The following is a 24,485-nucleotide window of genomic DNA, read 5'->3' as shown; positions in this document are numbered from 1 at the left end:
TCCTGAATCACTTAATAAAGTTTTACTGCGGCTATCAGAGTGTTTCCTTTTACGAGACCTGCTCATGAAGACGGATATCTTCCTTTCGTCTCCCTTGAACCCGAGCGCAGCAATTTAACGCGACTCGATTGATGGTTCGCTCTAAATCACAGACAAATAAATAAAATAAAAATAAATGCATTTCATAGCGCGTGCAGATGCCAATCCGCGCACTTTTCACAAAGCAAAAATTGAAATGTGAATACGGGTGGAGACTATGAAAAGTATGCTATCCTGTCCTTAAAAAGAATACAGGATATGTTAGAGGCTTGCATTAAATGTGAATGCAGGTGCAGGTCCTTTAGTTATGGACTGCATCTTGCTCAGTTAGCTAATTACTGCTACTAAATCTATTATAAAGCCTGACATGAATATATTTGCTGGATGAGTGTTTAGTTATACATATACATATTAAATGTATGTGTAGGTATACATATAACAATTTATAAAATTTATGGCGTATTAAACATGCTAAATGAAGAACATCCTCTTTATAATTTTTATTTGGAAAATATGGAAATGAGTACATGACCCAGGACTAATTAATTGGTAATATAGCCCAATTAACACGGCTCTGTGATCGTTACTGTAGATCATTCGGAAAATGTGTAGGTGTAACAGTTTTTTAGAATCGTTTTCACACTTGTCTCAATACCATGTCCACTTTTTCAAAACACTTAACACATTCACCATATCATTAGACTATGTGAACTAAACTGTGGATATTTTTGCATTGCTTTCGTACTAAAGGCATTCAATCACCACTTCTTCCAAAATTCATGAATACCTCTCTCAGTCAGTGTTCACTACCAGCAAAAGTTTGTGCAAATACAGCAAATTTTGCAGACATTTAGATACTCTGTTCAAAATAGTTAACTTTCAGTTCAAAACCCAACAAAATTCTGATCATTGTGGAAGGAAATATGCTGTATTTTGACAGATAAATGAAACTATATGCTTGAAATACGTACGAACGATCATTCTGATTTGAGCAGAAAGTTTATTCAGTTTATTCAATTTTTTTTGTTTGGAGCCTTGTTACCATCTATACAAAAGTGATGACACTTGCATTGAAATGTGCATGTATATAGGGTAAATATAGATGTAATTGTGTCATTTTTCCACTATTACTGCTGTATATGTACTGCTGAAACACCTGGCTGTCATTTCAGTGAACAACCTACCCAGGTGTTTGTTGTTTGTGCCCCGTTACCACATATATAAAAGGGGCCACCTTTGGATTGGCATTTGCATTCTTTAGCCTTGGTGGGGAAAATGGATGCAGATAGAGGTAGAGGAAGAAGACGTTGTGGAAGAGCAAGAACAGTTGTGTCGGATTAAATCAGAGCCACAGTCATTGATCATGTGGTAAATCATGGTCTGTCCCTGAGGGAAGCAGGTTGAGGGTTCAACCAAACTTGCCAAGATCCACAGTGGCTTCAGCAGTGAGGATTTTCAGGCACACCAACAGGTACTATACAGTATTTACAGCATTCTGACTGAAGGAGTTCAATTGATGTGTATATTACAGCAGTACTGTGATTTGAGAAGTCTCCAGCAAAAGCAGATGTATCAGAGCACATTTGTCTTTGACTCACTACAGGACCCAGCGGTTACCTCACACAGTCACAGTGTTTCAAAAGCACACTGTGTGAAGAGTTTTGAAAAAGAGGACATGGTATTGAGACAAGTGTGAAAACGATTGTAAAAAAACTGTAATTACTCAACACTGTTATGGAAACACTGGATTTCAACCTAAATACTTAATTATGAGATCATATCAAGATCAGAAGTCAGTCATGTTTTCAACATTTCACCCACTGCTTTGTCATAAAGTGCGACATTTTTCCCACGCATTTGTTGATGTATGTAGTCAAGCAAACTAATTGCCAGGACTAATGATGTCATGAGTGTCATAGTGGGAAGAGGGGGGTAGAGAGGAGACATGGGGAGAGGAGGAGAATGAGTGTGAAAACAAAGGCATACACACACACACACAGACACACACACATACACACACACACACAGACACACACACGCACACACACAGACACACACACACACACACACACACACACACACAGACACACACATACACACACACACACACACACAACCACACACACACACACACACACATACACACACACGCACACACACACACACACAACCACACACACACATAGAAGCACACACGCGCACACACACATACACACACACAACCACACACACGCACACACACATACATACACACACACACACACTCACACACACACGCACACACACATACATACACACACACACTCACAAGCACGCACGCACACAACCACACACACACGCTCACACACACGCACGCACACACACACACGCACGCACACACACACACACGCACTCACCCGGAGCCGTAGGCGGATGGTGTTGCAGTCCCTCAGGGGGTTGAGTTTGAGTGTCTCTCCCAGGTTGCTGCAGCCAGAGCTCTGGAGTTGCAGCTCACAGCACACACACACCCCGTCGCTGACAAACTTCACCTGGGAGGGAAGAACCAGCACAAGGAGGCAGGGGGATTACAGCTACAAGTCTGAATATGCTTTATACTCGATGAACACAAACATGTATATTCACTGTGCAGGCTATTGCCTTTTCGATAATTTTGCTAAATCTGTAAAATCATTTGGGCTCACAATACTTCCTTTTTTTGTCATTATCACCCCCATGTCTGGTGATTTTTAGCTTCATGTGTACTCATTTAATTTCTCTGAAAAATTGAGCCCATTCTGATTGTTCCAAACTAATTACAGTTTTTTTCAATCGTTTTCACACTTGTCTCAATACCATGTCCACTTTTTCAAAACTCTTCACACAGTGTGCTTTTGAAACACGCACCTGAGCACCTTTGATGCAAAATGCACTTCAACCACCAAAACACTTAATATTTCACCCAAAAGTGACTCTTGCTGCCATAACTATGACATATGCTTTCTCCCATAAGACTACTTTGTTTGCTGCTGGGTGTATGGACATAACAGTGGAACACATCCAGGGCTGGATAAGGCACGCAAAGATATGTTTTCCTCGGAATATAGCAAGAGATAACATTCGGAGTGATGTTGATGAAAATCTATGGCCAAATGCAGAGGACAGGATGGATGGGCCAGGCCAACAGTAGACTTCTGATACTGATAGGCAGACAATATATGTGCAAATTACTGTATATAGTGAAAATATTGCTTTTTGGTATGTATTTGATAGTATTGTATTTTTCTTTTCTGAATTACAGTATATTGCACTGTGAGAACAAATGTCAAAATACTGTAAACCCTCTGAAGAATACTGTTGCTTTTGTGATTTGTTTCTTTATCATATATTGTTTTACATTACACAGTAAAAATAGTTATTCTGGGTTTCCAATATAGTAAAACATTAATTCATTTACAGTTTACTGTAAATTTACCACACTCAGTCATGACATCTATTGTGAGAGGCAAACCAACAGATCAAAAGTTTCTTTAGCTACTTGGCTTGAAATATTTGTGGATGCAAAAATAGAGGAAAGGGAAACACATAATATATGTATTTAGCAATGTTCCAAGTTGTTTGTGTTTTGTAGTTAATTGAACATTGAGTGACAAAGTAGTCTTATGGGAGAAAGCATATGTTATAGTTATGGCAGCATGAGTCACTTTTGGGTGAAATATTAAGTGTTTTGGTGGATGAAGTGCATTTTGCATCAAAGGTTAACTGATGTGCTCAGGTGCATGTTTCACTGTGTGAAGAGTTTTGAAAAAGTGGACATGGTATTGAGACAAGTGTGAAAACGATAGTAGAAAACTGTAACAGACCACCACTCAACTGGACTTGTTGACAGCAGACAAAAAAAAAAACTGCCAGTGACAACCAAAGCATGTGAGCGTTCCCTCTCTCCTCGCTCTACCTGGTGAATCGCACAAAGACCTCAGTCACGTCAAGCCAACGCAGACACCGGTATTACTACATTGTCTTCTTCTGTTGTTTGGTTTTACGGGGCCGTAGCTACGTGTTCAATTCACCGCTACCATGCGTCTGTGGATCAGCCAATGTTGCCATGGTTGCTCTTCCTGGCTCCACACTGGCCTGGTGTTGTACCCCGTTGGTGTTGTAAGTAGTCCAAGTGCTGTCCAATCATGCTGAAAAAAACAGCTCAAGCTAGGTCTTGAAAGAGCTGGTAGGCGGTTGACCAGTTCAGACTAGCTCCCTACTAAACGTGGTTTGACCAGCTCAAATTTCAAGCCGGTCATAGCTGGGTTTTACAGCAGGGCAGACAGGTTGAGGCCTGTTTGGTCATTCACAAGGCCGGAAGGGAGGTGGTATATGGATAAATGAGGTGAACCAGGTGTTGAAATTCTCCTCCAAAGACTATGAATGATCTGGACAGATCTCGGGTGACACGGTGGTGCAGTGGACAGGAATGTCGCCTCACTGCAAGAAGGTCCTGGCTTTGCCTTTCTGTGTGGAGTTTGCATGTTCTCCCCATGAAGAACCCGGAGCGTTTCCTCTGGGTACTCCGGTTTCCTCCCACAGTCCAAAGACATGCAGGTTAGGCTGATTGGAGAGGTATGAGTGTGAGTGAATGGTGGGCATGCCCTGCGATGGGTTGGCTAGCTGTTCAGGGTGTATTCCTGCCTCTCGCCCCAATGCCTGCTGGGATTGGCTCCAGCCCCCCTGATCCTGACCATGGATGATAATAGATGGATGGATGGGCAGGTCCCCAGCAAAATGTTTTTATTAGATGGTGTGTTGACTACGACCACAGAGATCCACTGGAGATGAATGCAGTGTGTCATATGACAGGATGAGGAAGAAAAATATGTTGCTCCTGTACTTGGCCCAGTTTGAGCAGAAGCGGGACAAAACAGGGGTTAATTGCATCGGGGAGCTGACAGCATTGATATTTCAGGCACGGCAGGGGGAGGTCTCCAAGGAGACGTATGGTGGAGGGAAAGAGTGAGGGGCGGTAGATCTAATATGCTAATCCTTCAGTCCACCAGCACAGGAGGCAGTGACAATGATAGATTCGCCTGCCTTTGTCCTGTGATAGCCCACCACACCTGGTCCCTGGTCACCCGGCTCATGCACGACTGAATTACACAACTGCTGCACTCCTTTACTACACATCCAGCGCAGCCTGCCAAGACACGGCCCCTGTGGGTGTGTGTGTGTGTGTGTGTGTGTGAGTGGGTGTGTGTGAGTGTGTGTGTGTGTGAGTGTGTGTGTGTGTGTGTGTGTGTGAGTGGGTGTGTGTGTGAGTGTGTGTGTGTGTGTGTGTGTGTGTGTGAGTGTGTGTGTGTGTGAGTGTGTGAGTGTGTGTGTGAGTGGGTGTGTGTGTGTGAGTGTATGAGTGTGTGTGTGTGTGTGTGTGTGTGTGAGTGGGTGTGTCAGTGTATGTGTGTCTATGTATGTGTGTGTGAGTGTCTGTGTGTGTGTGTGAGTGAGTGTGTGTGTGTGAGTGTGTGTGTGTGTGCATGCATCTTTTAAATTAGTTAATTGTTTATTTTTTCTTCTCCATGTTTCCCTTCATGTCTAGAAGGGAGGATTAGGGGCATCTCGGTTGGAGTGGCAGAATAAGCCAGAGCAGAATCCTGACTGCGTGGGTGGTAACTGTGGCTGGTGGTATGAAAGGCATCAGCCAGGAAGGGGGGCTTCCATTTGGCAGGGTATTCTCTGCCTCGCCATGCGTTAGTGTTAGATTGTTTCATTTTTCCATGCCAGCTCAGCACAGCGAGTTCTGTTCTAGTGGCTGTGTAGCTCTGTTCGGCACCAGGATGAACCTGCTACTCTGCCCTCTGCAGAATTGACCGTTCCTCTTTATGGACTGTTGGTATGTACGACAAAAGAAAATGGAATCAGACGACGGCATCCGCTTGAGTGAAGCACCGCAAGGCATTACAGCTGGTTTTTGGAAGTAGCTGTAATTCAGTACCTTCAAAAAGTAATTTGATTTTATTCAATCATAAATGATGTATAAATAGTAAACACGTCAAGCTGAAAATACTGATTATGCTCCTTTTTAACTGGGTTAGGTTTGTTTTCTGGTGTGGAAAATCTTACTCCTTACAGTCACAGGGTGGGGGAAGATAGTGTCTGTTCAGTGAGTTTTAATGTTTTCAACCAGTAAATCCTGTGACCATATTGATTAAACATTTCACCTCGGGGAAAAAACGAATGAACGCAAATAAGCCAACTTAGGACCGGAGCGAATTACAGTACGGGGTTAACGCAAAATAGTTTGGGTGGATCATCGAAATTCTCGAAAGGTCCAGGCCATCCAGACCCGGAACCTCGTGGAACAGTCCACCACAAAGCACTATAGCGAGCAGTAGAAACTTCAAACACGGAGTAAACTTGTTCTGCCATGATCACAAGAGGACCGCGTCACCTGACCAAACCTTCTTCCCACAGACCATAAATAGATTACCCTCCAGTGCCTTCACCGTATGGCCGCACGCACACATAATATACGGAGGAGAGTTCATCTCGCTGTCCCCTCGTGCGAAATCCATACTCATGCCAAACACAGGGGGGGGATTGAGTGTGTTTGCATGGCAGCACATCTGCCTGGCAGACTAATGTGGATTTGAGAGACTCCAGTGAGATTTATTATGAAAGCATGTGTGCTTCCTTTTCTCTCAGGAGCTCAACAGTTCCCTAACAAATTACCATAAAAGAAGTGCAAGCACAATTTTTTAAAGTGCGGCATTATCACAAAATTATCGCAACACCCACTGTAGGCAGGCCAGCCAGGTCACTAGCAAGCCTGACCATCTCACTGTCAAAACAGATGTGAAGGAAAAACAAGGCGTGTGTCTACTAAGATAAATATGCTTTTATGTCATCCAAGGACAAATGCATTTCTGTTGGGGAATAACCCTGGCTCTGCATGCCAGGAAAGACAGACAGTGAAGATAAAGAGAAATTCTGGGATACTATCTTCTCTTTACTTTTTATAGACACATGGAAAACAGAGAGAAGATATATTTAATTTCCACATCACATTCCAAATATTCATCAAAGCATCATTGTTTTTTTGTTTTTCGGACTTCAAAGGTCTTTGAACTAAAGAAGACAGGGATTCTCCACTCCCAGTAAAATAAAATTGCCTTCAAAAGATTGAAAATTACTTGTTACAAAACTAAGGTTGCCAGGCAGGGCGGTTTGAGTATCTCAGAAACTGCTAGGGTAAACTCACCACGGTGTGCAAGAATGATGCAAAAAACTAAAAAGAACCAGCGGGCAGCAGTTCTGCAGGCGAAGCCTTGTTAATGAGCGAGGTCAACGGAGGAGGGCCAGACAGAAACACAAATAATCACACATTATAGAGGCAGTAGTGTTGTGTGTTCAGAGGCGCTCTTCTGATCAATAAGTCTAAAAAATAAGCGTAATAAATACCTAATAAAGTGTAGATCAGTCAACATTATTTTCCACATAACTCGAGGTCCCCTTTTGGTTCCCATTCTTACATTAGTTCTTGAAATTCTCCTCCACTCCTCCTCAATAGTCTTTTAAAGCCACGTGCTCTGGCCTTATCACGGCTATTCAGCCCACGGTCCACAGGGAGGCACTCACTCCAGGCTCAAATCACAGCCACCTGCACTCTGACTCAAAGGCCTTGATCTTTATTCTGCCACGCCCGGGGACGGCACCTCAACGGTGAGTGACCGCTCCGCAAGAGAGAGAGAGATAGAGAGTGAGAGAGGAGAGAGAGAGGGAGGGAGAGAGAGAGAGAGAGAAGAGAGAGAGTGAGAGTGAGAGGAGAAGAGAGTGAGTGAGAGACAGAGAGGGAGAGGGTGAGAAAGGGAGGGAGAGGGAGAGAGAGGGAGAGAGTGGGGGAGAGAGAGAGGGAGAGAGAGGGAGAGAGGGAGGAGAGGAGAGTGAGAGAGAGAGGAGAGGAGGGAAGAGAGGAGACAGAGTGAGAGAGAAGAGAGGAAAGGAGAGAGGAGAGGAAAGGAGGATTGGAGAGGAGAGCAAGAGTGAGAGAGAGAGGAGAGGAGGGAAAAGAGGAGACAGAGTGAGAGAGAGAGAGGAAAGGAAAGGAGGGAGGAGAGGAAGGAGGATATGAGAGGAGAGAGAGTGAGAGAGAGGAGAGAAGAGGAGGGAGGAGAGAAGAGAGTGAGAGAGAGGAGAGAAGAGGAGGGAGGAGAGAAGAGACAGTGTGAGAGACAGAAAGAGAAGAGAGGAGAGGAGGGAGACAAGAGTGAAGACGTGTGAAGGTGCGACACTGAGGCCGGCTGTGTGAGAAACAGACGGTGTTTAATGTCGACTCACAACTTTACATCATGTGGGATCCTGGCAGACTCTGAGGCTTAGGCAGACATACACAGAACCATAAGGCAGATCTGACTGTCAACAGACATGGCTGTCATGCAATAGTGCGACCCTCTGCAACACTGCATGATCCACTAGTATCACACTAGTGACAGACCACATGCACTGCATTGATTCCCATGTACATGCAGTAGGCCTAATTTTTACATTTTAATTGAATATACTCATGATGTATTTATGAGTAAATAGGCCATTGGGCACAGGGCAGCCTATACCTTAGTGGCTAAGTTGCTTGACTGGGAGCCAGAAGGTTGGTCGTTCAAACCCCAATGCGACCACAATAAGATCTGTGCAGCTGTTGGGCCCTTGAGCAAGGCCCTTGACCCCACATTGCTCCAGGGGGGACTCAAATCAAGTCAAATCAATTGTAAGTCGCTTTGGATAAATGCGTCTGCTAAATAACTAATTTAATGTAAATATAAGGCATTAGTCGGTACAAATATTAAAGAATGATTAAGCTGCCAAGCTTAGGTTTGTTAAGAGTAATCAATATAAAAATGAATTCATGTGTTATTGATAATTCAGTTTCAGTCGAGAAAAGACAGCTTATTTATTAGAAAGTGTTGATTACACTGATTATTGATGATCAAGCACCAGGAACCTGCAGAAATGATGAAATTGTTACATAGTATCCAGGATGGTAAAAACCTTGCTTTCTCTTCAACCCAGATAGGACTTGTTTATGGTACTGGCCTGACTGAGCAAGTGACAGATCAATCAACTGGCCCCGAAGTAGCCCTGGGCCAGCGGGACATTGTCAAGCCCTGATGGTACATGCTGTTTGTCAAAAAAAGACAAAATGGAACACTAGAAGTGGGGGAAATAATTTTAGGTGACAGGGAAACATTTTATAACACACAGCCTTTCTGATTATTGTAACGGAATTAAATAGAACGAGAGCTACATATGTAACTACAGTCCGATGAATCCCCGGATGACTGTCAGTGTTCCCTGTTGAAGTCTTTCCAGAAGATTCCGTAAGAACATACGGGCAGATGACATGGGTACTTATGGGGGGCTACCTTACATCACAAGTGACTTTGTTTTTCTTTGTTCTCTCTGCTTTCACTCCGGTCCTTGTTTTCCCTCTCTCCCCATTACGTGTCTGCACCCCTCCACTCCTTATATGTGTTTCTTGAACTCTGTCCTGTACTGCTGTCCTCCAATTTGACTGACTACCTGTTCATGGATTACATTCTTGATCTGCCTGTTCTGAATTAGACCTGCCATTCACCTTATCCCTGAGTCTGCATTTGGTTCCTCTGTCCCGCATCCTGAGTGACACGCTATTGGCTGGGAGAGGATCTGTGAGCTGGAAACAAAGCAGAGACATTTGGATCTACTGCTGACCTCTGGGTCATCATGGAATGACCCGCAGCTGAGGTTGGGGTGGTGGGGGAAGGAGGAGGTTGTTTTTTTGGGGAAGGAGGTTGTTTTTGGGGGAAGGAGGTTGTTTTGGGGGAAGGAGGTTGTTTAGGGGAAGGAGGTTGTTTTGGGGAATAGTGCTCTATCTAGCGTGCATTGTGCACATCGACAAACAAAAATACAATTGATAAAACTGGCATCAACAAGCAGACTGCTGATTCAGCATTGTGCCATAAGTCTGTTTTGATGTAATCCTGCAATGATAGCAGAAAATAAATAATTTTGCAACACAATACACTGGTTCTCTAAGGTATGAAAATAATGGAAATCAAGTTGTTCCTAACCATCAAGAATATTACCTACTGTACAGAAAAAGGACACATTACTGGACCTTTTCCAGACATATGCCAGGATCTTTAGCCACTCAAATGCAGCCAACAAATGTATCCCCAATGATGTTTAGACAAAGAACCAATTCAATCACTGTGCTCGGATTTCTCATTCAGTCATCTATGGAGGAACATTTCCTCAAAACCCCAAAAATTAAGCTTAAACTTTATGCTCATTACTTGCATTATAACATGACAAGAATGTCACATTTCTGGATCAGCTTCCAAAAATGTGGTTCGCTGAAACATATTTTTATTTGTGAGCTATAAATTAGCTCAGGCGGTAAGAGCAGTCCGGCAGTCAGAGGGTTGCCGGTTCGATCCCACCCTGGGTGTGTCAATTGTCCCTGAGCAAGACACCTAACCCCCAAATACTCCAGACGAGCTGGTTGGTGCCTTGCATGGCAGCCAATTGTTGAATGAGAAGCATCAATTGTACAGCGCTTTGGATAAAAGTGCTATATAAATGCCAGCCATTTACCATTTTTACCATTTGCCTTGGTTCCTAACACCATATGAAAGATGCTTCCGGCAGCTCTGCTGTCTGACACAATTTCAACATGTGCTATACTCACCCGGCAAATAAAAAAAACAAACGCAGTTACCCTGCTGCATGTTGCAACATGGTCTGTAATTTACAAAAGATGCCACCCCATTAAGTATGAAATCAAGCATTTGTTGTTCAAAAAATGGAGCCAGTCGTAACAGCTCGCTCTCAGAAATTGTTGTTCAATTTACATTCATAAAATGTCTCTTACATGTCCACAGAAGCCAATACATACGCATCTTCAATTGATGGCAGTGACACATGACTCCAGTCAATTTTATATTGCGGTGGAGTCATGCTGGTATTTATTTGTTTATTTATTTATTTTCTATTCGCATTTTAATCATTTGCAAGCAGAGAGTCTGTTGCTGATAATTACAGTTTTTCACTTATCATGATGACACTGACAGCACATAAGGCTTTTGATCTCATGTGCTGTCAGAAAATGTATTTTATTTACTCTTTTTCAAAGATCCATTATGAAAGTGCAACAAATTAATCTTACAAATGCTGCAAAGTGCTGTCAGAGGGGCATTGGTGTTCTGAACATGTAACATGTAGAAATTGTCAAGGAAGACACATTCCTTCTAAACGTGTGACATCTACCGTAAAAAGGAGTAACTGAATGACTCAATTCACCCTGCTTATCTGAAAAGAAATGGGCCATCCTGGCTTAAAGCAAAATTGGATTTGGGATAGCAGTAGTGAAAATCATGAAAACCCAAAAACTCACTGGCATTATATGCAGGTGTTATCAGGGTATTTGTCACAGAAAATATTGACTGAATCATGGAGCCAGGAAATCATGGAACCAGGAAAATTTTAAAATCACAGAGCAAAAAAAACTAAAAACACTTATTTAATAAATTCATTAATATAGCATAACTCAGTGGGAAACAACTGAAATAGATGCATGCAAGTGGATGAGCAATAACAAGTTTAAAAAAAATCTACAGACAGGTGTGCAAGTTAAAGGCCTCATTCCAACTATCACAGTGTCTTATGACTCCCACATGCTTTTTTCCAAGCAATGAGGAATGAGAGGCATCGGTATGTCAAGAATATTTGGCATACAAGGCAGGAATCACTTTATGCTGCAACCTCCAAACTGCACCAGTCAGATAAATTGTTGTAATTATACTGTAGCTTACATCAAAACATAGGCAAAGCAAACTTAAATGGTATAACTAAAGTAAATGATATAGAAGATGAAGTTGACAGGCCCATGTAATCAGTGTTCTACAGTAAGGTTATCATCATTACTGGCCTATCAGCAAAGACTGATACTACACACATATTTTAAATAGAAAAGTCCAATAGCCTATTCAGGATGCATGGTCATTTATGTAGTATATTATTGGGCGATATTTAGCTAATTAGCAATGTAAGGAAAATCATTTGAAAATCAATTAATCAATTGAAATGCATAGGCTGTTAAAGAGCAGCACTTATACATTCAGTGAGCACTTTATTAGGTCTTTATTAAACTTATTTATTTAGACTTCTACTGCTGTAGCCTATACACATAGAGTTATGATGCATTGTGTGTTCAGAGATGCTCTTGTGTATACCAGTGTTGTAATGTGTGGTTACCTTCCTGTCAGCTTTGACCAGTCTGGCCATTCTCCTCTAACGTCTCTCATTAACACAGCATTTCTGTCTGCAGAACTGCTGCTGGCTGGATGTTTTTTGTTTTTCACACCATTCTCTGCAGGTGCATGAAAATCCCAGGAGATCAGCGATTTCTGAGATACTCACCCTGTCTGCCACCAACAATTATTCCATGGTCAAAATCACTTAGATCACATTTTTCCTCATTCTGATGGTTGATGCGAACATTAACCGAAGCTCCTGACCCGTATCTACATGATCATATGCATTGCACTGCTGCCACACAATTGGCTGATTAGATAATCGCATTAATAAGTAGGTGTAATAAAGTAAAAATGTTCCTAATAAAGAGCTTGGTGAGTGTATGTAAATACTTTTATAATTAGTCTGAATCGGCAGTTTTTGTGTCATGGGTTTACATTCATTTCATTTCCAGCTCAGAAATAGAGCCAGGGGAATACTATATTATTTGCAGTCTGTAATACTTGCGAGTGATTTTTCAAGTGACTTACAATTGATGGGCCCATTCATTTTGTTTTACCTCATTGCTTCAAATGCATTGGTAATTATGTTCAATGTGCTGCACTTATTACATTAAAAAGCGATACAAATGTAATTTTTTTTTCATGTATATATTCCAGTAGGGGACATTTCAAGTTCATTTAACTTGCGGTGGTTGCTAAGATACAAAAAAGAATGAATCTTCCTGTATATATAGTGGCCGGTCACATGCTGCATCTTCAGTCTTTTCTTTGGGTTTTTTTTACCTTTTATTCGCAAAAATTTAAAATCAACAAATTGAAGGAAATTAGTGGCCAAAACAAATTATCCAGGAAGAGACAATAAACTCTAAAGGGCTTATACCAGGTCTCTTACCTACGACAATATACTAATTACACTAAATATTTACAACAATTACATCAAAGCATACAAATAAACTAGAAGACACAAACAACAAACAAGATAAAACATAAAACAAAACATAAAAAATGAAATAGATTATGATAGTGATAATCATAATGGCAAAATACATAATTAAAACGGTTCATAGGAAAAAGGAATAAAGTTCTGTGCCTTGCCATGGGAGCCTCCAAGCCAGAGAAGTGCACTGACCTTTCCCTACATGTGGGACGAGTATGCTTTGCTTAAATTAAAATGCTAACCCGGGTTGGTAATAAAGTAAATGGACGGCCGATAACCGTAATATTAATATGGAAATACAGGGTGGCCGGAGATGATTAATATTTTTATGCAAATCACAGCTTAATAGGATAATTAGGCACATAGAGTGGGGTGACCGGCACTCCAGGGGGAGGTGATGGAGGATGGGGGCTAAGGGGTTGGTGGAGGGGGAAGGGGGGCTGAATGTTGGGTGTAGGATAGAGGGTGGGGGTGGATTTTGGTGCTGGGGATAGAGGGTGGAGGAAGGGGGTCGGGGGTGTGAATGTCGGGTGTAGAATAGAAGGTGAGGGGGTGGGGTTGGATTTTGGTGCTGGGGTAAGTGTGGACGTTGAGGCTGGGAGGTCAGGAGCGGTGGTGGCAGTTGTGGGGCATATTTGGGGCGGCCAGAGAATGTTGAGAAACAGGGGGATGCTGATGGAGGGGGGTAGGGTTATGTGGCGGATGTTGTGGTGGATGTTGGTGGTAGAGGACAGAGCACTGGATCTCTTACCAGCTGACAGGAGTCCAAGGAGTTGACCAGCTGGGCGTTCTGACAGGACAAAATGGACCCCGCCAGGTTGAGCATCACGCAGACCGCCGACAGCAGCATGAAGAAGGTGATCTGTGAGAGGAGGAGAGAGGACATTCCTGTCAGGGACACGGCGGGGCCCGGGGAGGACAGACCGGCACAGGGACGCAGTGGATCACAGACACTATCCTACAGACCGGCACAGGGATGCAGTGGATCACAGACACTATCCTACAGACTGGCACAGGGATGCAGTGGATCACAGACACTATCCTACAGACCGGCACAGGGATGCAGTGGATCACAGACACTATCCTACAGACCAGAGTCTATGTGAGGAACACACATCAGCAGCAGTGAAAAAAAATTAAATGCTGATTCAATTAGTAAAACAAAATAAACATAAAAATAAACTAAAAGATAGATGTGTGGAACTTCTGGTTGAGCCTCCTTTACCCCAGGTTTGCACTTTTCCCAGAATTCCAAGAATTCCCCTTCCGCAACTACAGCCTATGCAAGTCCATCGATGACTGCTGGTCAGGCAGCGGGACCAATGTAACCAATTCCCGCTGCTCCCAAAATGGCTGTCCAAGACAGGACTGCCATTTCCCCATATCTGTGCACTACCACAACCATAAGCGTCTCCCTCCTGCATTCACCCCCCCCCCCCCCCCCCACCTCAGCGCTAAAAAAAGAGCATTCCAGGCCTTTAAGTCACAGTTTAGATAACCTTTAAATCAGTGCAATAAAGCAGGCTTTAAGGCATCAGACACAGCCCCGGGCCAGTCACACCGTGCACTCGGCTGTGCCCTATATCAACCCGGGCCTGTTCGGCAGCAGGATTCAGCCCCAGAGACTCGCTGGGGGAGGCTGGGGCTTCTGCGGGAGAGAGGAGTTCCATCTCACACGAGACACGAGAGAGAGGCTGAACGTGGACATGTTCTTCCCATTTTTTCAAGAGGTTCTAATCAGATTTTGTTGGTCTGGCATGGTCTGATAAAATAGGTGAAAAGGTGAAGTTGTTTAACAAATCTAGATAAAGAATACCAGGAAATAAAAGCTGAAATTTCGATCGCGTGTACATCTTTTGACCTCAAACTCAATTGTCTTCAGCATATCGCAAAAAAACAAAGCAATTGACCTTGCTGTTCCAATCCATTTGGAGGGGACGGTGTATCTATACCATTAAACCATGACAGTTATGTTCCTTATTAAAAAAGGAAAATTAGAAGGCATTTAACACAAATAATTGAAAAAATAGTAAAATTATAAAACCATTTTTATAAAGACCATTTACCATGTAATAAACATTTTACTGACTTTATTCAAATGAAGCATAGAGTGATGGAGTGATAAGCACAAAGCATGTTGGGGAGAACAAGAGACAGGTTGGTAAACTTTAATCCTGTAAGTGCTTTTATGCCATCTGGAAAGGTAGAAAGACTATGATTGGCAGTTACATTTAGGAGAATGTGATGTTCACTTTTTTCAACACACATAATTCAGTGGAATGAAAATGGAATGAAAAAACATCTTCAGGGCTAAAAATAATGTTGAATGGCTAAAAGCACTCTCAATATTTGTTTGCAAATGAACTACTTATTACTGGAGAATCAACATCCATTTAGCTGGGAAGACAAAGTGTGTCTCAATGCTGGTAGTTGGGTTGTGCTGCATTGTGTTCCACTTCAAATGAACAGGGTTCCTAAAAATGTCTACTGCATAATTAAAGCACTTTTCAATGACTCTTTAGCATTTTCAAGGATTTTATTTGAAAATGAACCGTCATTTAATGGACTTTACGAACAAACTTATTGAAAATGCCCCCCCCCCCCCACCGGAAAACAAAAGTTGGATTGTTTTGTAGAGTTGCAGTTGCAGACTACATGTACAGCAACTGAAAGAGGGGAATAAACACAAAATGAAAAAAGAAAAACACAAAACACAAAAATGAAGCCTTAAGCAATGCACAAGCAATTAAAAAAATCTCAAATGTTCCCTCTTCCGCATAAAGAAATACTCAAGGTGAGAATGCTTAATTAATAGGAATTGCTCACTTAATTAGAGCGAGCTGTTAATTAAGCAATGTTCTGAGTTTGACAAATTGACTGATTGAACATTATTCACTGAGTTGTGTTTGATGCCAGGAGGAAGGTACAAACATGAGTTATTTTCTCATGGTACTTGCCTGGGTCACAGACAATGACCAGAAATATGTTTCTTTCAATTTTCTGTTTTCAATTTTCTATGGTATATCAGTCATACACATTTTATTTTGGGAAAACTCACTGTACATTTAGTCAAACCCAGCTGATTGATCAGTTAACTGCTTAATCATCACAGACTAATACAAAAAACGAACCTCTGTCAGGTTGCATAACAAGACTGGCTATGGGTAATGCTGAAATTAGCATTTTTTACACAGAAATAATCGCCAAAATGCAGAGGAAAAATACACTGCGTTCTATAATCAGATTTTGCTTTTTATAAATCACAAGAGGCAATGACCCAGACTTGAAAAAGAACAAGATAATTGCTCCTGTTCCTTTGAGGCAATACCTTTTCTCTCAGGTGTCTGACATTTGTGTCATTTATTGATCATAATATTTACATTGCCATTGGCAGCATTGGCAGATTCAAAGTAGTGTTGGGCAGTATGTGAACAGAGAAACCTTTAAAGTGAAACGAGTGTACTGGATCAATGGATAAATGATTCATTTGTATGCTTGTGCATGCGCGTCAGTGGTAAAGGCAGGCATTCTAATGGGAAGGAAAGAAAATCTGGATCTTTGTCATCTAAGGTTTTCATAGGCTGGCTACAAGAGGCAACCAATCACAATGAGGATTTAGTGAGAGCAGGGCTCGGATTTTGAAAGGAACTGTACGGCCCACAGAACTGTATAAGAACTGACCAACCCAAATGAACTGACACAGAACTGACTATGTTATCATCTGCTGACTATCTAGTAGGCTACTGGTGACCTGGAATCAATAACCAAATCCGTAACCCTCTGTATACAGGCTTCCTGCACAGGTGACTGAACACCGACATGATATTAAAAAAGGGGATAAACTATGGCCCTCGTTATCGATGAATACTGCTTGAAAGCGCAATGTTTTAAAAATATCCCACTTGTACAATGGAATGATCAGAACTCGGGAACCCTACATATCTTCACATAACACAACCTAACATAACATAACATAATGGCGAGAACAGGCCATTCAGCCCTGCAATGCTCACCTTTTCCTACCACTACCTACTGCTTAGTTTGCCTTACAGCTAAATAGTGTCTAGCACCCTGCCGTCTGCCTCACAGTGCATCGGGGGACCCGAGTCCTCGACCAGGCAGGCGTGCCACCGCGGCAGTGGATTTACAGTAAACCGCCTCATTATTCACCTCGCAGTGGAAAGTCCTTTGCCGCACCCCATGGTGATGGATTTCACGTGCATGCATGTTACCTCGTCTTTATACCCCGGTGAATCAGCAAACCATAGGAGTCCACGAAACAGTTCACTAAGAGTATTTCAATGTACTGTAGATTTACTTTAGCTGGGTTTAATAATTTAAAAAAAAGTTTTAAAAATCTCATGTGGGGGAGATGCTTGTGTGAGTATATGCATGAATGTGCAAAATAAGCATTTTTATGCTTTTAGCAGGGGAAACAGATGCATAATATAATTGATACATTTAGCTCCCCACAGTTATACGTAAATCAATGCAGGGGAAGGAGATAAATGGTATTCTAAAATACTCACTCCCCATTGCACTGCTTGTCAACCCACACCATTCAATTTCATTTGTAAGAAAAAAAAAGAACTAAAACTAAAATGCTACCGCAGTTTCCTACATTTGTGGAAATTGTATCACCTTCACAAAAACGTATAAAAATGTACAAAATGCTAGGAGATAATGTTTGCTGTAAATGGAACTAGCTGTATGCCGAGAACGGTCATTGTTATTACTCTGTGTAAAGACGCATTACTGCATGTCAGAAAACACAATAATAAAAACGCAGTGGTGGTGATGTTGTGGCCTATATTCTTTTTCCTGTGCTCTTATCACCAAGGAGATGTAAATGTGTTTCTCCGGTGCTGAAGAAACAGCCTTGTAGCTGTGACTTCGGTTCCTGGCCGGCTGGGATCAACAAATCACCTCCGCCTCCCCATCCTGCGTTAATATTTCCATCCCCCTGTTTCTGGTAGAAAACTTGCTAATACAAACCCCAGACCTGAGATTATATCGCAACATTAATCTACGCCCTGAAGGAGAAACAAGAAACCATTGCTGACAGCAGAGAGGTTCCTTTTCGCCAAATCTCAACAGCAAATACAGAGGGTGAAAAAAAATTTAAAAAATCGAGGCCAGGTCGGAAACCCGACTACAGTCATTGGGTAACTGCCTCTTTGTTTAAGGTCACTGAAGGTCATTCAAGGGCCGTCTGTGTCCTGATCCCCCTGAATGAGCACTACAGCACGGACCGGCATCCATGCATGACAACTCATTCAGAGGCCAAAAATGCTGACAGTACGTTCCCCAAAGTGCCGTAAGTAGTGCCGTAAGAGGGGCAAAAGCATTGCTTTTCACCGAGGGAAGCCATGACCCGTGGGGCTAAAATGATTGCATTTGGCTGTTTGGCCCCTGTGCCTGATTACTTGCCCTCGGTGAGTGATTTTCTGGCTGTGTGTGCATTCTTTGTGCATAGTCAAATTCAACATTGACACGAGAGGCACCAAACCTCTCTGAGACAGTGCTGGAAATACAAGAGCTCTCAAACAGTTATAGGGGTAACAGAGCTCTCTTAGACAGGTTTGAGGTGACCAGAGCTCTCTTAGGCAGGTTTAGGATTACCCAAGCTCTCTTAGACAGGTCTGTAGGATAATACAGCCCCCCTCACAGCCCCACTCCATACTCTCCTGCGTCCCTGATAATATATGTGTTTCAGGGATCCCCAATCATGGTATTGGAGAGCTGCAGGGTCTACTTGCCAGTGCTGGAGGTAACAGAGCTCTCTAAGGCAGAGCTGGGGGTAACAGAGCTCTCTAAGGCAGAGCTGGGGGTAACAGAGCTCTCTAAGGCAGAGCTGGGGGGTAACAGAGCTCTCTAAGGCAGAGCTGGGGGTAACAGAGCTGTCTAAGGCAGAGCTGGGGGTAACAGAGCTCTCTAAGGCAGAGCTGAGGGTAACAGAGCTCTCTAAGGCAGTGCTGGGGGTAACAGAGCTCACTCAGAGGATCCACCCAGGCCCCCTCTGTCACTCTCCTGTGTCCCTGAGGATATTAGTGATTTCATTTCAGCTGTTGTGGTCAGTGTTTCAGGGATTCCCAATCTTGGTCCTCGCACTCACTGTTTCTCAGCACTTGATAGACCAATTGGGCTGATGACAGCTAACTCACTTTATCTCACCAGGCTTCTTGGGACTGATTTTAAGGTGAAAACAAAGATCCAGTAGAGCCTGTGACTCTCCAAGACCAGAGGTGGCCACCCCTGCTGTATTTGAGTCCCTCTCCAGTAACAGACGTGAAATGTGGTCTCCACCATTTCTCATATACACAGGGAACAAAATCCCAAAACAAGCCCTTTCCACTGGTGCCCACTGTTTGAAATGGAGTAGATGGCGACAGGATGACTGAACAGCAGGCATCCAGTGGCTGAAAGCGCTTGGTGTTGGCCTACATGCTGATTGATGTTCACACACACTGGCACCAATGCACAAAACTTTCTAAAACTGCAATACACAGTTTGCACTTGGTATTCAAATACTTTTTTCTCTAGAAAATATATAGATTTTTTGTATGTAAAGTTTCAGTGAAGGGATCTGATTTTGCTTTGAAAAATGTGCTATTTTTGAGATATGGTTTGATGTACTGAACATAGGCAGTGTGTGTGTGTGTGTGTGTGTGTGTGTGTGTGCGTGTGTGTACTGTATGTGAGCAAGACTCCTCTGAAGGGTTCTCCAGACACAGATATTTCCAGTAAAGATGCCCCCATGGCCCGGTGTGGAAACCAAACCTTGCCAGCACCAACTGTGGCCAGCAGGGAACCTCAGGATTATAATAATAATAGCATTTAGCTGATGTTTGTGACTTATAGTTGATTATACTGGGCAGGGGACAATGTGGGGTTAAGGGCCTTGCTCAAGTGCCCAACAGCTGGGCAGATCCTACTGTGGCTGTACCAGGGATTGGTCCCAGTCATGTTGCAATCCACTTTGGAGCATGTCTATTATTTGGGAATTCAAAGAAACAAAATTATGATTCTAGCTTGGTTTCATCGTGAGGTTGCACATAAATAACAGAAGTCAACAGATCTGGGAAATATACATGGCCATGAAGTGCCCCACCCTCACCCAACACCACCTCCATCCCCCCGACCCTGGTGAAAGGGGCATAGGAAACGTCTATAATGATCACTGCCTACACCGTTGTCTGCACAGGATTCTGTCATTCCAAGCACACTCTGCTTTCAGCCCCATCAGGTTTTGTGAGAAACAAATTCAGCCATCCTTTGAAAGGCAATGGCAGAAATCTCCATCTCCAAGATTGAGTTTCCCCTGCTCAAATATAAAAAGACAATCAGATGAGCTTTGCTGACTTTGCACTTTTAACAATCAGTGGAAAAATTCTAAGCAAGGAGAATACAGACGTCATCTCTAACGGCAGGCCGCATTGCAGTGTCTTGATAAATTATTTGAATTTGAGGCAATAAAACTTTTATTTGGGGGGGTGGGGGGGGGTGGAGCAAGATTACCTGATTTGGACGCAGTGTTCTGGTCCTTAAAAGCTCTGCTAATTAAAGCCACTGGCTCCACGCTGATGGGCTCTAATTACCATGCGGAATCAGATATCACTGTTTAACAACAAGTCCTTAATTACAGCCGGTGGCACCATCTGCATGCCAAACAGACAGGGCTTGTGTCAGACGGTGGCACGTGTGTCAGTCTGGGGCAGCGCCCGCTTACAGCCATGCGACGCCACACAGTGACTAGCACATGCACGCGATGGACTGCCATCTCCATTTCAAACTCTCACCCCATTACAACAAAGAGCAGTACTCGGCTATCTAAAGGAGAAGGTGTTCAGGACAGCAATTTCCTTCATGAAATGTACTGAAATAAAAGCTCTCATGTTTAAGTTGAAGTCCAGATTTTCGTTTAAGGAACTCTAATGAAGCCAATGCCTGGTAAAAGCATACACAGGGGCTTTGGTGGGGTCAGTAGTTTTTAGTGGCCTATCGAATAATTTGTCCAATAATAATTTGTTGGTTTTAGCTACTTCCACCACACCATAACAAACAAATGTGTTAATCATTAGGATTACATCCAGGAGACAATCCTCCCCTGGAGCAATGCATGGTTAAGGGCCTAGCTCAAAGGCCCAACGGCTGTGCCGATCTTATTGTGGCTACACCGGGGATCGAACCACCGACCTTGCGGGTCCCAGTCATGTTCCTTAACCACAATGCGACAGACCGCCCTGTCACAGTCATGAATGAGCTGGCAGCTACTGTCCTGGCAGCAATAGGCGGTCAGAACCAGAGTGCTAACTGCCGCACGGAGGGACCGTAGGTTTTCTCCATCCCTGCGCCAACCATTTTGACGCATCCGCCACAGGAACAGCCTCAGGAACAGCCACAGGCCAATACGGCATGCAGCGCACGGCCTAATACAGCACCATCTGGCCACGGAGCCAAAATGGAGCCTACATGCGGCTGTCACCCCTGCACAATCATCACCCCCATGGCAAAGGCATGGCATGGGGGTGAACAAAAGGCAGTTAGAAAGGAGAATTATCGCATGCAAACCCCTGTCACTGGGTACGCCGGGAGGCCTGGGGCACTGGCTATTATGCGATCGGACTAAATTATTCACTTAGCTTTCCCCAGGCAAGCATCACAAAAAAAGGATCGGCGATCCACCGATACGCCCTTACTCATACCCTAGAACCGCCTACGGTTCAGTTTTCACATGCTCAGCTGAAAAACAATGCTCTTTTATGTCTAGCTGTGCATTCAAAATAGGCATTTACAACTTTTTTGTAAAATTGTCATGTGAAGATTATGTTGACCATTTTTATTGGGCCAATATGGCATTCATACTACATTTAAAATGAGAACATTACATTTTGGCTTCTTTTCTTTGAGCATTCTAAAATCGAACAAGCGCTCGGAAACCTCCAAAATGTCAAGGAAATGTTAACAGAAATTACACGTAAAAAAAAAAAAGATCCCCTGCCCAGTTATCCCTGGTTCCAGCGCGATCCTCTTCTGCACTGCGGAAAACACAGTGGCACAATCTCCTGTAGATGTTTTAGACCGGGTTTACCTAAGGTTTACGTTATGAGCATTTATTCAATTTCATTTGCTTTGCTGACTTTTATCACCTCATTTCATTTTATGGGTTTTGAGGCGAGCCATTTGAGAAAAGTAAAGACGCCGAACGCAGAACGCACGGGAGGGATGGGTTTCTCCTATCACGCCCCCAGTCACAACATGTCCCGTTTTGCGTTCTGCAGTTTGGTTCCTCCCCGATGAGCCTTGGCCCGTTAACCCCCCGTCACCTCTCGCCTGACCTGAGACAACAGAGGGAAAATAAACGAGCGATAAAACGGATAGTAAAAAAAACAATAGGCTCTGTCGGACCTCCCCGGCGGACCGGAGGGGAATGTGTGGAATGGCGACCCGCTGACACCGGGCCGTGCTGGAACACGATGCAGAGAGGGGGACCGGCCCAGAGGAGGCCTGGCAGCCCGGCCGTCTGCCGCGGTGCTAATCAGCATTTAGCCCGCAGCACCTCCGCGACAAGACATCGTTTATTTTCAATTAGCCAGAAACCTGCGGCCGTCGGTGTGGTTTCAGGTAATGGCTTCACTTTGTTTGCGGAAACCGCATTTTGCAAGTCTGCGAAAGATAGGCGGAAAGCCCTTTCCATCATACTGAGATGTGCACAATGGCCTTTTCTTCAACCACCCCACATTAAACCTCCCCTCCCTTCACTGCCAAGACAAGGTTTTTAGCTTTCTGGACAGATGGCTGTTTAGTGGGAAAAGTCATAAGCAAAAGATTGATATAGTGTTTCTCAGAGCTGATTCTTTCTGGCATGTGAGAAGGAAAACAAAAATGGACGGAAACTTCAATACACCCATCGAAAACCCCAAATCTCCTGTTTCTACTCACGAATTGAACTGCATCACCTCTGATTACTTCACACATTTAGATGAAGCTGGGGGTTAAAGGCTGGATTTAGCGAGCGGAGCCGAGGGCAGCAGCACCTGGTTCAAATATCAGAGGGCAACTCGTTCTCTCTCTGCACCCCGATACGTGGAGAGTAAAATATGCGCAATCACAGGCGTTTTGTGTTACTAAAGCCCACCGTCACGCGATGGCTTACGCCTCATCAGCACGGCCGTGGTACCTAAAGATCCAGACGCTGATTCAGTCCTGCACCGTTGGGTGTTATTAGAGAAATCTCTAAGGGGAAAAACCACTCGACAGGGCCGCCACACAGTGGTGTCCACAGACGAGTCTCAGGAAAAAAAGCTTACATTGTGTAAATGAATATGACAGACTGGTTCATACATTAACCAGGAGCTGCTAATCTTGATAGGGGTCATGGTAAAACCAGGGCCTTGCCAGAAAAACCAGCACATAAAGCAAGGGAGAGAGCGAATGTCAGGGGTGAAAATGTAAGCGATGTGTTTTAAGTGTTTAAGTGTTTTAAGTTAACCAACATTGAATAGATACAAGTGATGTTTTTTTTTTCCCCTGGAAGGATTTCACTGAAGCTTGGAGTTTGCGTTACCGTATGAAGTATGACTAAAAGCGAAAGTTCTTATTGTGCTAAAAAAAACAATTTGATGTTCCACAATAGCTATATCATGCAGCCCTAATTAAGGGGTTAATCCGGCATGCGAAAACCAGGTTCCAACCGCAAAGAAGGATTTCACTCAGTAAGGAAATGTGAAATCGGAATGACAAGCCCACAGTGGGGACTGTCCACATGAACACACAGCGGTCGTGTTTAAACAGGAAGATCCCTAATGTGGAATTGAACGCACTGACGCAGAAGCACGTCCACGCCAACATGCTCCAACAGAGCTACACTCTCCGCTGTGTCCGTAGGTCTGAAGATGTCCACAAGGATGCCATAATGAACCAATCATTGACTTCTGCACTCATCTTAATTTCTCAAGAGCAGGGCCAATGAGAGCTTACGTGAACATGGTTCTGGGTCAAAATGGATGAACTTTCATGAAAATTTAATAAACACTAAACAGTCCGCATTGTTTACACGGCTTCCAACAACCCAAGAGATCTGGGAATTAAATTAATCATGAAGATGAAGTCAAGAAAGTGGACCATGACAAGAGAGTGTAGAGTGCAAAGTTGATTTCTTTAGAAGTCGTTCAAACGCATTTTCAGCGCTCGTAATGTGACAATGCACTCAGGATTCCAGGACAAGCCCCCACAGGTGTGAAGCTCACAAAATG

At 43.4% G+C, this 24,485-nt stretch overlaps 1 protein-coding gene across 1 annotated transcript in view; it reads right to left on the bottom strand.

Moving 5' to 3' along the window:
- fam189a1 (family with sequence similarity 189 member A1) overlaps positions 1-24,485 on the bottom strand; it is a 141,471-nt gene that overhangs the window by 32,192 nt on the left and 84,794 nt on the right. Inside the window, exons 3-4 of the mRNA XM_061246584.1 lie at positions 13,982-14,092; positions 2,436-2,567 (exon numbers count right to left, since the gene is read on the bottom strand). Of these exons, the coding sequence (XP_061102568.1) occupies positions 2,436-2,567; positions 13,982-14,092 (243 nt within the window). The remainder of the gene's footprint in view (positions 1-2,435; positions 2,568-13,981; positions 14,093-24,485) is intronic.

This window comes from Conger conger, chromosome 6, assembly GCF_963514075.1.
Source record: "Conger conger chromosome 6, fConCon1.1, whole genome shotgun sequence".
NCBI classification, from domain to species: Eukaryota; Metazoa; Chordata; class Actinopteri; order Anguilliformes; family Congridae; genus Conger; species Conger conger.
The sequence above is the reverse complement of the archived record's forward strand: the minus strand, read 5'-3'. Positions and strand labels throughout refer to the sequence as shown.